Raw genomic sequence first — 13,963 nt, 5'->3', positions numbered from 1 at the left:
GGTGGGGTTGAGGTGGAGTGGCGACAGATTGAAAAGAGACCATACCTTCCAAGCCAGAAGGAAATGGGGGGAGGGGGGGGGAGAAGAACTCCACAACTGGTGTGCAAAGGTGGCCTCCAGGTAACAACAAGCAGGGCTATCAGTCATTTCAGGAGCAGGAATGGGGAGGGAAGCAATTTTTACTGGCGAGCTATAGGGTGAAATAGGAGGTAAAGGGAAGGAGAGATGTGTTAGTTCTCTGCCAAACTTGGTCATAAGCACCCACTGTGAGGTGTGTGTTTGTTTGTGTGTGTGTGTTTGGCACATGCCCACGGTGAGGGTAACAGCAGCGGAATGCCCAAACAGATACACTTATCTAGATGTCTTAATCATATGAGAAGTAGTTGTGATGATAGGCAGTAGGAAGACCACTGTGGAAGAAACCCTCATTGGATCCCACTGTCCTGGGCATGCATTCATTCATTCATTCATTCATTCATTCATTCATTCATTCATTCATTCATTCATTTATTCATTCATTCATTCATTCATTCATTCGTCATTAGGACATAGAACCTGTTGTTAATTTATTTGAATCCCACCACTGAGTAGAAGCCTATTGTTTTAAAACAAAACATATATATTTTTAATAACAAATATAGTCACTGACAGCACAATCCTACACATATTGAGGTGTGAAACAAGTTGCGCTGCACTAATGATTACCAATAAATACTTATTTGATTTGATGCTATTTCTGTGTGTTTGCTACTTTTAATTTTTTTATTATTATTTTTTTCTTTTCTTTTCTTTTTTTGGAGAGCATTTACAATAAAATGCTTAACAGAGAATTAAAAGATAAGACCTCTAAGTATCAAAGTTTTAATTACAGTGGGGTCTCTACTTAAGGACGTCCCTACTTAAGAACAATCCAACTTAAGAACAGCTCCATTTGCTAAATTTTGCTTCTACTTGAGAACAGAAATCCAAGATAAGAACAGGAAAAAAAAACCTTTCCTGTTCTTTTTTTAACCTTAGGTCATCTTAGGTTAAAAAAAATTCTCCCCCTAGTGGTAGAGTACATGTTAACCAGCTTTGCATTAGTTCCTATGGGAACTAATGCTTCAATGTACGAACGCACCTCTACATAACAAAAAAACAGCCAGAACGGATTAATTGGTTTTCAGTCCATTCCTATGGGAAATTTTGCTTCAACTTAAGAACGTTTCAACTTAAGAACACCATTCCAAAACGGATTAAGTTCTTAAGTAGAGGTTCCACTGTAGTTTCTATGGACGGAAAAGAGCAGATACGGATTAAATGGTTTTCAATGCATTCCTATGGGAAATGCAGATTCAACATAAGAACTTTTCAACTTGAGAACCACCTTCCAATACGGATTAAGTTCTTAAGTAGAGGCCCCACTGTACTTAAAAGATACAAGAGAAAGTGGGACTGAATTTTGCACTCATGCAGAATTTTTATGAAATATGCCACCTTCATAAAAGTAGAGAACCTCTGTATATATTGAGGTGTTTAATAAAAATTACATAACCAGACACAAAATATTTTGTAGACATTCATTTAAATCCTTATCTCTGATTTTCATTTTGAATACAAAGCACTCTATCACATCCCATCTTTTAAAATATTTACCTTGTAGTTGTCCCAGTTAGTGAAGAAGTTTACAGAACCATCTGTTCTTTTTTGTATAACTGTCCATCCCCCTGGATCAAGGCTGTTCTCACACCATAGCTGTATTGGTCCATGACTGCTTTCAGGCTTGATCAGATAAATACCACTGCTAGAATAGCCAGCTTGTTTGGCTTGTTGGCAGTCTTTGAATGGCCCTTTTGAAAACAAAATAGAAGAGTTTTGTGATGATGCTTCAGTTACAACATGAAACAACCTGTTTCATTCATGTTATACAGTATTAACATGTATAAAGGTGACAACATGCAAACTGGTATTGGCCAAAATCATACTGTTTTTACACTGCTATAGTATATTTAACATAGATTTTGGCAATAAATTGAAGCAAGTTAAGTCAGTATAGGCTGACTGTTGAATGCAAGAGATAACTAATAAGAATGTGGCCATTATATTTTATTTTTTGAAAGTAACCAATTTGGTTTTTACTCATGTTAGAACATGAAAACATGGAGCTACAGTGTGCTTATTTTAATGCTTGGAAACTGCCTTATATCGAGATGCCCACACTATTTTTTAATACAAATGTTCACTTCACAATTTTCAAAATTAGTATTTGTAAAACCACTTTCAGTATAACTAACACTAGTATTAGTACTGTACAAAATCAACAATATTAAACAAACCAGCAATGTTGCCCCCAAAAAACTACAGAAGAGCAATAGTTTAAAAAAATGCAAAGTAAACGCAATACTTCAAAAACCAATAAAAAGTAAGAGTAAGAACACAAGTTGAACACATTTTGGACCATGTAAATGAAAAAATGATAGGGCTATCAATGACAGGGCTATCAACTATGGCTGAAACTGGCACTTTATAAATATTTCATAGCCTTCTCTCCTAAACCCATTTTCAGCTGGAAATTTCAGACATGGAACCTGGGGTGTTCTACATCAAACATAGTCAGAAGGTAGGTTTTGAAGCTATTGTTAGAATTCTTGTGGTTTTAAGTACATTGGCAGATGTTCAGTAACGGCCCCCCTTTATGATAGTGCTGAATGGAAGAAGGGTTGGTGTTCCTTTGTGCAGAGGTATTATGAACAATGTTGAATTCCGGTCCTTTATTCTGGTCCTTTATAATGAGCACAGTTCACAGTCTTCTTGCATAGAATTGTCTCAGAATTATTTAATTTAATGTGGCATGTCTGGTGTACGTACCTCTTGTTAGTAAATCTCAGAGTTCTTGGCGAAGGGGCAGAGGAATCAACAAGCCTAAAAGCTGTCTAGTATTGTTCGGCATTCAAAAATTCTGCTCTTAATGGGGTTGTGACTTCAGACAAACTGCTTTTTCTCAGCCTCTTTGCAGCACAGACAGAGCATTTCTGTTGTCCCAAGAAAGGGGAAAAAGAATTTCTAGGATACATGAAGAAGATACATCCACTACCAAATTTAGCCTCAAATGTGTGCATTCCTATTTTCCATGGAAATTGAAAAGTGGAACAGGTTAGCTAATAAGTCATAGGATCAGTTGGATGATACCAATTTTACAGCCATTTCTGAACCTTTTTTGTGCAGCTTACTGCATGTTGAAATCATGATAAGTCTTGTTCATCCAGATCTGTACAGTAAATGAATAGGGCTCCTCCCACCATGCTACATCTGCAAAATTATCTTGCTAAAAGTATTAAGGGACTATTAGCTGGTTAAGTTTGTGAGGGTTCAACTTTTGGCTCCATGTTCGGCTCAAAGAAATCAGTAGGTTTTTGTTGCTTCAAAATAGGTGAAATATTTATTGGTGGATTTAACAATAAACAAGTGTCCATAACATGATTGTGAGTCTTTTCTCCTTCTGCCAATGGGTCCCGAAGGGGTTTCCAGTCTTCAAACAGAAACGGATTTCTACAACTAGTGTTCCATGGTCCCGGTAGATCTGAAGGGACCCAGTCTCTTATGGTCTGCCCCGTCAAGCCTTTCAGCAAGGGCACGGTCTTGTCATCCTGATCGTCATTCCACAGGGTTCGTCTCTCGGGGTCCCGATTCTCCCAGGGTCCTCCCTGTAACTCTTCCTCCTCATCTCTCTTATTCTCCATCCCAGGTTTTCTCTCTTTTCTCTCTCAACTCTCTCTTTCTCCTCTCTCAGTCTCCTCCTCCACTCTCTTGCCTCGGCGTCTCCCCAATAAGAGGGTCCAGGTGGAATCTCTCTTCTCCTTCTATAATCTGCCTCCTCCTTAGGCACTCTTAGTCCCATAATTCCTTAGGCAGTCTCAGTCCCATAATTAGCATCCATAATTCCGTCCAGGGATCCTCCATCCACACCCATTCCCAACCAGGCGGGAACTGTCCCTCCTTCCTTTTTACCTCACCTGTTCCTGCCTCAAACTCCACCCTCTTTTTCCTCTTCTTTCCCACCTTTTCCTCTAGAACCTCCCCCATCGTTACTTTCGGCATCTCTTCTGTCAGCATCTCTATTTCTGTCCCTTGCTGAGCTTCCACCGTAGGCTCCGGTGCTGGCTGGGGTCTCGCCTCCTTATCCTCATTGTGGATGAGGGACGGCTCTCCACCGAGTGGGGTATCCCTCTTGCCTTCTGTCTCACAGAGTTAGGGGGGGGGATCTCAGATATGAACACATGTGGACCAATAAAACAGTACCCTTTTCTTAGATAGGTGCAAAAACTCAGTACCTGGTTATTGCTTTGTGATTGTCTTCTGTTCAAATAAATCTTAAATTCCGAAGAATGCATTTTATCTTTTTAAAATTGTGCTGGCAGAACAAAGCAACATTCCATAAAGCAATTCTAAAAATGGGGGCAGCCCAAACAAAACATTGTAACTTTTAAACAGGACATCAAATCAGCATCTAATTTTAGTACAGTTGTAGCAATTTGCTCTTGCCCTGTATAAAATTTGGGGATATTTGAACAAACGGTTTTCGAGATTTTTTTCAAGTAAAACTGTTTAACACCCCCTCCATTCAGATATGGTCAACTCTAAACATTAGCCCCATTTTAGACAGATCATATAAACTGAAAAGACCAATCTTGCTTATCTTGAAAGAGAATGGTTTGCCCTGCCTACTTATTTTTATTTGGAAATAACCCCATCTGTTTTTCACAATTGTTGAAAAACAGCCATGACAATTGCTTTGCGTTTGGGTGAGAAGTGGTTAACTGATGAAAAAAGGAATCAGCTTCTGGGATTTTCACTTGCTTGGTGTCACTTTGTGAATGATACAAGAGTATATCCTGTGGAGACTTGATTGCTGCCATTGGTGTTGTTAACCTTCAAGCTGCCCTTGGCATTTTTTTCCTACTGGTAACACGGGCATGATGTACAGCAATATCTCACTATTTCCTGGTGTTTAGAATCACGGATACAGAAACACAATATCCCACATTCATAAAATGAAAAATATTTTTTAAAAGAATTGAATATGTTTTGTGTGTCAACCTTAGCTGAAAGCAAAGTGATAGAGGCTTGTGGAGGCAGAGTATGAAGTGAGAGCAAGATTTTTGTTTGCTTCATTTCATGTTTTATCACATTCACTACCTAAATGCATCAGATAGTCAGAAAAAAAACCCAGCAGATGTTCAAATACAGTTCTTAAAATACAATGTCTTACCTTCATTGATTAAAGTTAATGGTGGGATCCTGAAAGGTAATTTTGTGGGAGAAGTAGCTGAGTCAGGAGGTTGCCTTACTTCTCTGTCCCTAGCATAGCCTGGATCTCTCTGAATTTCATTACTTCCGAGGAGTCCTGGAGTGTAGTGTTGACTGTTAGGAATGTGATGAGGTACCACTGGAACTAATGGTGGAGAACTATGGGTGTCTTGCCGTGAAAATATCTGTAAACATTGTTCTTCCAACAATGAGATGATGACAGACTGATTATTAACAAGATCAGTTAATGCTGCATATTTTACTTCAAGCTCTTTATACCTTGACGCCATCTTCAGCATCTCAGTTGTGACATTGAGAACTTTGTTTTCCATCTGGGAAAGCTCTAATGAGTTGTCCCGCTTGCGGATTATCTCATGTAGAAGCTGCATATATAGCTGAGTAACCCTTGAATTCATATTACGACTCTCCTTTCGTAGCAGTTTTACTTCATTTACTATATTCCCATCCACATCCACAACTAGTTGCAAGAGATCAATCTCTCTCTTTTGTTTGGATAATACATCCTTCAGATTCTCAATGTCCATCCTAGTAATTTCCTCTTTTTTGTTCTCTGGGCCTTTAGTGTTGACACAAATTGGACCAGTTATTTTTTGTTCAGGGACAATAAAGGTGTAGGCACACTTTTTCCCTTCTTCTGCCCCTTCTGTTGAACGCGAGTGTCGTCTAACAGAGTTTTTATGGAAGTTAGAATGTTTTGTGTAATATTCATTTGATAGTAATAGTAGTAACAATAAACTCAAAGTCTGTGTGAATGTCTTCATTTTCAAGCACACTAAATGAAGAAAAATAAATAATTACAGTTTTTTATTTGCCTTTAAGCTTTTTACTGTTAACCATAGTATGAAAATACAGCATTTAGCAAAAAATAAAACTAATATTTCTCTAATGTGAGTTCTAATACCTATCCTTTCATATCACACTGTACTCACTATATACCAGTCAAAATTTTAAAGACATATAGAAGGAATGGCAGAAAGATCAATCAGAATTTAGAAAATTGCATTTGAGAACTAAATCACTGAAGTTTTAATCTCAGTGTTCAAGTTACCTTTAATTGCAGTTGTAATGGCAGTCCTTTTACTTTGTCTATGAAATGTAATTAAAAATTAAACTAAATTGCTGTCCTCAAGTCCAAAGTTAATGATGAATAATTTCAGTTTAAGATTCCTACCTAATGGGAGTGATTTAAGCATTTCACTTCTTATCACTCAAGTTACATTTTAATTCCTTATCCATTTCCCTTTCTGAAGAAAATTTATTTGACTGTGATGATACATGTCTTACTTGCCTCATGACTTCACTCCTGCAACATATTTTACATGTATGTGTCACTGAAAAAATATATAGAAATGCAGCAGGCAGGATGTTGAGTGGAACTTAGTGTAAGAAGAATATTAATGCAATAGTTTATCAACTGCAGTAGCTCCCTTTGTGGTTTCAGTCCAATTCAACTTTATACTTCAGAACTAAAGGGTTTGAAAAATCACCCTCTCCCATATGAGCCTCCATAAAGTTAGTTGTATAGGCTCAATCATTCATGTTAAGGAACAAGGAAGAGGGCCTCATATTGCTGGATTAGATTTTGGAACTTCTGAGGATTTTCTCCGCAGTCTCTCCATGGTCTTCCATTTTCTAGTTACCTTTTCTGTTTAGAGCAGCATTTTGTAATGCCTGACTTTAGCATCCAGTTTGGGTACTCAGGATGCGTGTCATGTTTTATACCTCTCATTTTAGTTGTTCTGTCTTGGGTCAATGTTCTCTTTAATTATTATAATTTTTATTGTAGTTTATTGTAAGCATTCCTGAACTAACAGGGAAAGAGGAAATCTAAATTTCATCATAGCATTCACCCAGAGCCTACAACAGTACTTGGGGAGGAAAAAAAAAGGATGTGTTGCATTCCTCTGTCCTGCCAAACTAGCTTTTTTCTATCCTTGTTACTTGCTTTATGGGTGCAACATACTAGATAATGTATTGTGTTAACTCTGTCCTGCCAAACTAGCTTTTTCTATTCTTGTTACTTGCTTTATGGGTGCAACACACTAGATAATGTATTGTGTTAACACATTCCCTCATCCACCTCTGCTTACAAGACCTCTCCAAGTCTTCTTCCCAAGTTTGATGGAGACTGAAGCTCCTCCCAAATTGATTTCATTTCTCCTCTTTAAAATTTCTTTTCCCCCCTTGAAAAAGCAAACACAATTCAGGCTATTTAATGTCCCTGCACAGATTATCTAAGTCAGGCTTGTACAACCTGCGGCCCGAGGGCCGCACATGGCCCAGGTTGGCTCATAATGAGGCCCAGTGCAATTTTTTATTTTTAAAGGAATTCCAAAGTTTCAAGTTACAGTGCCGGGACTTGCGGCCGGAATTCGGCTGGGGAACATCACAACGGTGGGGGGGGGGGGCGGAGAGAGGGAAGGAAGGAGCAGGAGGGGAGGGGAGAGGGGTGCTGCGTGACTGCATTGCGCCATCCCCGTCAATAGGTGGACCCCCTCCCATCCCCATAAAGCCACCGGAGTCAGAGCTGGCAGCCTCTGCTGTCTGAGATCTTAGCTGCCGGTAAGCGCGCTTGGAGCGGGGCTGTGGAGGATGGCTAGGGCTGCCCCCCCCCATGCAGCTCAAACTAAATTTATGTGCGGCCCAAACCAAATTTTCATCTTCTAATGTGGCCCAGGGAAGGTGAAAGGTTGGACACCCCTGATCTAAGTGGTTACAAGCACTGAAGAAAAGTGTTCAATCCACAGTTTCCCATGTTTTTTGCAAACTGGTCAGATAAGTTGAATGAAAGTATGCATTGCCTACTTGATTGGCTGCAAGTGCTGAAGAAACCTTCATGAAGCCCTTAAAATATAGGCTGAAATCCTCAGTAACTCGGCATGTGTAAAGCCTGATAGTGTCATCAGATATAAACATTAATCTTTAAAGTTTCGTTCCTCATCCCCTGTGGTAGCAGTTTTCTGCCATTAAAATTCTCCACCCCACCCAAAAACTCCCAAAGCCTTCCCCAGGTCAAAAGGGATCCCTATCTGATTTATAGCAACCCTGATAGAACTTTCAAGGTAAGTGAGATATTTAAAGACTGATTTTACCAGCTCCAGTCCCTCAGTGAGCTTTCATGGCTAAGTCCATCTCTCTATCCAGCACACCACACTTGGGTAAGAAACTTTAAATTTAAGATCAAGGTCCGTGGCTGATGATGTTTACACCTGTAGAGTTACTCAAAATGATTTTAGCCATAGTTTACTATACAAAGCTACACTGATATAATGTCATGCAAAAGCACTCCTAATAGTGTACATCTATAAAGAGCTGTAGAAACTGAATCTTCAGCATTTATTTATTTATTTATTTATTTGGTTGGTTGGTTGGTTGGTTGGTTGGTTGGTTGGTTGGTTGGTTGGTTGGTTGGTTGGTTGGTTGGTTGGTTGGTTGGTTGGTTGGTTGGTTGGTTGGTTGGTTTGGTTGGTTGGTTGGTTGGTTGGTTGGTTGGTTGGTTGGTTGGCTGGCACACTACTCTGCATGCACTACTCTGGGCAATTTACAAGTGATAACTTGCAAATATTGAAACTCCACATGGAAACGGCAATTGAAATGAAAAATGAAAAGAGAAAACAATGAAATACTGATATTAACAGCACCCAGAAGACTCAGTTGTTAAAAACAGCTTTGAATAGTTATGCTTTTAAAAGGTTCCGGAACATAAGCAGGGAAGGAGCCTGCCATATGTCTGCTAGTAATCTGTTCCAGAGAACAGGGACCAACCCCAAGAAAGCCTGAATCCTTGTCTTCACCTTTCTGGCCTCCCTCGATGTGGCTGCATTTAGCATCATGGATTGAGAAGAACAAATGAAATGGATAGCTGATCTCTGCGAGATATGTTCCAACAAGTATTGAAGTCTTAAATTGTTATGAACTTTCTGTGCCTTGAATTGGGCACAGAAACTGACAGGGAGCAAATGAAGGTGCACCAAGACTGAAGACATATGACCAAACTGCATGTCATAAAAGCGAGCTTCCTAAGAAACTGCTTTTACACGTAACAGAGAGGGGTCCAGGATGAACAGTTCCTACTCAGGTAAAACCGGGTCCTTTATTTTTACCCTAGGCAACTTTTCCACCCTTTCTCCCAAGTCTGCTACGATTTTTAAATAAAAAACTTCTAGTCATTCTAGAAGATTTACTCCTCTTTATCTTATACGTAGGACCCTAAATTGGTAGCATGGGCGTGGCCTGATTAAATAAATCAATTTTAAATTAGCCAATTAACTAGAGTAGCTTGACGGTCTATTCAAGAAGCCAACGTACAGACAAACAGCCTTTTTATATTTTATTAAAAAGATAGAGATTAATTTGAAACACATTTAGATAAGCCAATCTTTACAAAAATAATCATTTCCAATTTACCCCAGCCGTTACCAACAAACATTTCCTCTATAAAACGAAAATAACAACCAATCTAACTACATTTCTAAATAGGATTTTATCTTACGGTTAATTAGAAAAAGAAGAGTCCTTTAGTAGCTTTTTCTCTGCTGAAATTCATGCTGCGTTCCGGCAGTCGTCCGGGCTGTGTCTCTGTCCATCTCCTCTCCTCTCCTCCCATCTTTCTTAAATTAACAAGTTATGCCCTTGTTCATCGGAGTTGAGATAAGATAAAGGTCATATTGCTCTTCTTGACTTTTTTTTTCTTTAGCTGGAGAAGAAATGACCTTGTACATTTTTTCTCTCTAATTAGCACCTGGACACAAGCGGATTTCTAGCTTTTTCGTTGCTGCTCTGAAATAAATCCTATGATATTCATCTCTATTCTATTTTCATAATCAAATTCATGACACGCCCCCCCTTAAAGATACAAAATATAGAACAATTAAGATTCTTATTTTGATACTAACTTAACATTTGATTATGAAAGGTTAACAAGACTATAGGTGAACTTACAATTTATCTTAACACATTATTAAACTTATCAAAGTAATACCTCTTTTCTCATAGCTAAGTACATCTCTATGTAAATACAGAAAAAGAAAACAAGTTAATTAATTTTAAACAGAAATTCAAGGTAACCATATTATAACAGCATACAATCTTTCAACGATCTGTTACATTATGTTTGATTTTTCTCCCTACATTGTTACAATCAGAATTGTTTGCAGATCTGTTTCTATGCATTTTTAAACTATTAACATGATACATTATTGGTTTTTTGGACGAATTCAACATTTTCACCAGATAATTTACATTTCCTACTTTTTGTACAATTTCCCCTGACCTTCCCAGACTATTTCCAACTTCGAAGGTCTGAGTGGGTTCAGTACCAATACCATATCACCCACTGCAAACTCTCGGTGACGGGCTTTCTTGTCATGGTAATATTTTTGTTTTGTTTGAGCCTTCAACAAATTGTCTCTAGCCAATTCTTGTACTGCTAGGAGTTTTTCTTGTAGTTTCCGGACAAAATCCACGACTGGAATCGTGCTACTTCTGACCACACCTTCCCAGTCCGATTTCAGTAGATCTAAAGGTCCTTGTAGGTTTTTCCCAAACACTACCTCACTCGGTGAAAAACCTCCAAGAGAAACATGGGGTGCACTTCTGTACGCAAACAAAACAAAAGGTAATAGTTCGTCCCAAATGTTCCCATATTCTTGGACTAAGGTTTTGATCATTCTTAACAAAGTTTATTGTCCTCTTTCCACCATTCCGTGAGATTCTTGATGATAAAGGACACTAAAGTTCAATTTAATTCCGCTGATTTCACAAATTCGATTCATCAATTCACTTTTGAAAGCACCGGCTTGGTCACAAATAATTTCAGTAGGTACCCCTGTTCGAGAGCATAAGTCCACCACAACTCGAGCAATCGTTTGAGATGAAAGTTTGCTGATTGCTTATGCCTCGATCCATCTACTGGCTTGACATATGAACGAGATAATGTATTTTTTCTTGGACTTTGTTGCCACAAAAGGTCCTAGTACATCCATTTGAAGATATTGGAACACTTGATCTGGGATTTCTGTCAGTTGCATTTCTGCCTTTGTACTGTCGGTCTGTTTCCCCATTCTCTGACAATAATCGCAGGAATTAACATAGTCCTTGACGTTTTTGGAAATGCCGGGCCAATAAAAATGCTGCGAAATCCTACTTAAAGTTTTTTGGATTCCAAGATGTCTGCTACTTGGACTATCGTGGGCAAGTTGCAGAATTCTTTCTCTATACCTCTGTGGAATCACTAGTTGTTGTACTGGTTCCGCCTGTTCATTTGATTTGGGAAAATATTCTCGGTACAATAGTCCATTTTGTCCCCACAGAAAGGTTACTTTTTGTTATACCGGTTGTACCGCATAACTGTTGGCTTGAGACCTCAAAGAATCCAATGTAGGGTCTTCCATCTGGTTTCGTTTGAATTCCTCTGATCCCATTGGTACAAGTAGATCCTCTGGTTCAGTTTTTATCTCGGTTTTACTATCTGGTTCGTCTGCAAGGGGTTGATGTTGCGTTACATGTCCATGCTCCTCAGAGTTATCTTCAGTTGGGGCTTGCTCTATTGCCTTGCTTTGCGCACGTGTCACTGCTTGTACGGAAGCTGACTTTAAAGTGTGTTGGTGGTTAAGAAATGCTAGATCGTTTCCTAATAAAAAATTAGGTTTGCCTTCATGTACTAAGAGATATTTGGCACCTTTCCAATTCTTGTAACTTAGTTGCACATATACAAGTGGAACGAATCGCTTGATTACTTCTCCGGATCCATATGTTTTCACTGGACATCTCAGGTTATTCAAAATTAGTGCCGGATCCACAAACCGTTTGTTAATAGAAGAAATGTCCACGGCGGTATCTCGAGAGGCGTTTATAGTCATATCTCCTGAAGCAAAATGTAGAGTCACGGGTTCTGAAAAACTTTGCAACGACCAATAAAACTGCTCTTCAGGTAGAATACTACTGGGATCTATCACCGAAAATTTCTCCCCTGAGGGTGTCTGTTGATTTACTGTCGTTGAGACTTGAGCTACTTGTAAGCCCATTATTCTTGGCACAATCCTTGGTTGATTAATGACTTGCGGTTTTTCTGGTATTTCTTCTGGTATTTCTAGTGGTGTTGCACTGAGATAATTCAATTTAGGGGTCGTTGGCTTGAATTTCCGTGGAGTGGGTATGGGTGCCTGCTGGAATCTCCGTGGTGCAGGTACCGGTGTTTTGCCAACTGGCTTCCCGTCTTGGTTAGCTGACACGGACAGTCTTGGACAATCCTTCTTTAAATGGGCTCCTCCGCATTGGAAACAAGTCAGGGGTGACCTAGTCTGGCTAGGGCCCATACTTCTGCGTTCCCCAGCTAAGGACCGTCTTGGTTCTGGAACCGCTGTCTTCTTGGCTTCAGATTGGCTTTGCCGTCTGGGCACTTCCGGAATAGGCTTAATTCTAGTGGTAGGTTCATTCTGCTTAAAGAAAATTATTTCATCCATCTTGAGAGCCAATGTTTGTAGATCTGTACAATTTTTCTCCAATAAACTACTTTTCAACTCTGGTGGTACCAAATTTAGAAAATGTTCCATGTACAGTAGCATTCTTAAACCCTTGAATGTGTTGACTTTGGCAGCCTCTAACCAACAGTCGCCTACCATCTCAATCTGATCTGCTAGAGCAGAATAACTCATTTGAGGGGTTTTCCTTAATTTTCTAAATTGTTGCCGTAGCAATTCCGGTGTAAAACCTCCTGTTTGGTAAACTAGGAGTTTAAACTGTTCCCAAATTAAGTTTTGATTGGAAACTCTGTCTAAAAGAGTGGCTAACTCCCCAGAAATTTGAGACCTCAAGACTTTTAAATATAAATGTGTTGCTACATTCAAATCAGCACACGAACGTTCAAAAAGTGATAAAAATGAAAATAAGTCATCTCTTTCCTGGTAATATGGTAAGTTTCTTCTGTCAATATTAGCTACAGAGTCTCTGGTCTGCTGTTCCTCTGCAATCTTCCTCTGTAAAATCTGCAGTTTCATCTCATGGTATTTCTTTGCTTGGAGCTCACAAACTGTATGCGCGTTCACCCATTGTTTCTGGCAACCTAATAAATCAGCTATCATTTCTGCTAATTTATTCTCCAGAGTTGACCTGTCTGCAGCATTGCCATTGATGTCAGCCTCGGCCGTTCTCATCTGTGCCTGTATTCCTTCACCAGGAATTTCTTTGGTAGGCAGGCCCGTTTGAACTGCCTCGCCTACGTCCTCTTCATCCTCTGAATCAACTACTTCCCGTAATTTGGACCATGTGGCATCTGGATCATTCGCCAAAATTCTCTGGACAGTGTCTTCTCTTTGGTGAGGCAACAATCTGTCAGTTTGTAATCCGCTAGGTAACTGGAAAGAAGCAGCTCTTTTTACCCTTTCAGAGACAAATCGATCATCTGGGCGTTTCAAAATCCCTCTGCCTCGGACTGACTTCATCATAGTACTTTGCTCCATTGCTTCCAAAATTTCTTTATCCACACTTAATTCAGGCAGTGAAGAACGCCTACTAAAAGCCATTTTTTTCTGCTCTCTCCCTGCAGCCTTCGCCGAAGCACTTATCTCCGGGAGAAGCTATAAAACAATAAAGCTGTCAGCTTGACAGATACTACTTTTTCCTCCAGGAATCTGTCCGTTAGGTTCTGGCTTAGGGC

At 39.4% G+C, this 13,963-nt stretch overlaps 2 protein-coding genes across 18 annotated transcripts in view; one reads left to right on the top strand and one right to left on the bottom strand.

The window, feature by feature from the left end:
• The window catches only part of RALGPS2 (Ral GEF with PH domain and SH3 binding motif 2), a 368,517-nt gene that overhangs the window by 149,778 nt on the left and 204,776 nt on the right, over positions 1-13,963 (top strand). The gene's annotated exons all lie outside the window — the stretch shown is intronic.
• Positions 1-13,963, bottom strand: part of ANGPTL1 (angiopoietin like 1) — a 41,247-nt gene that overhangs the window by 16,334 nt on the left and 10,950 nt on the right. The window contains exons 2-3 of the mRNA XM_020813972.3: positions 5,249-6,079; positions 1,636-1,829 (exon numbers count right to left, since the gene is read on the bottom strand). Of these exons, the coding sequence (XP_020669631.1) occupies positions 1,636-1,829; positions 5,249-6,068 (1,014 nt within the window). The 5' untranslated portion in view covers positions 6,069-6,079. The remainder of the gene's footprint in view (positions 1-1,635; positions 1,830-5,248; positions 6,080-13,963) is intronic.

This window comes from Pogona vitticeps, chromosome 4 (genome assembly GCF_051106095.1).
Source record: "Pogona vitticeps strain Pit_001003342236 chromosome 4, PviZW2.1, whole genome shotgun sequence".
In the NCBI taxonomy this organism is placed as follows: Eukaryota; Metazoa; Chordata; class Lepidosauria; order Squamata; family Agamidae; genus Pogona; species Pogona vitticeps.
The sequence above is the reverse complement of the archived record's forward strand: the minus strand, read 5'-3'. Positions and strand labels throughout refer to the sequence as shown.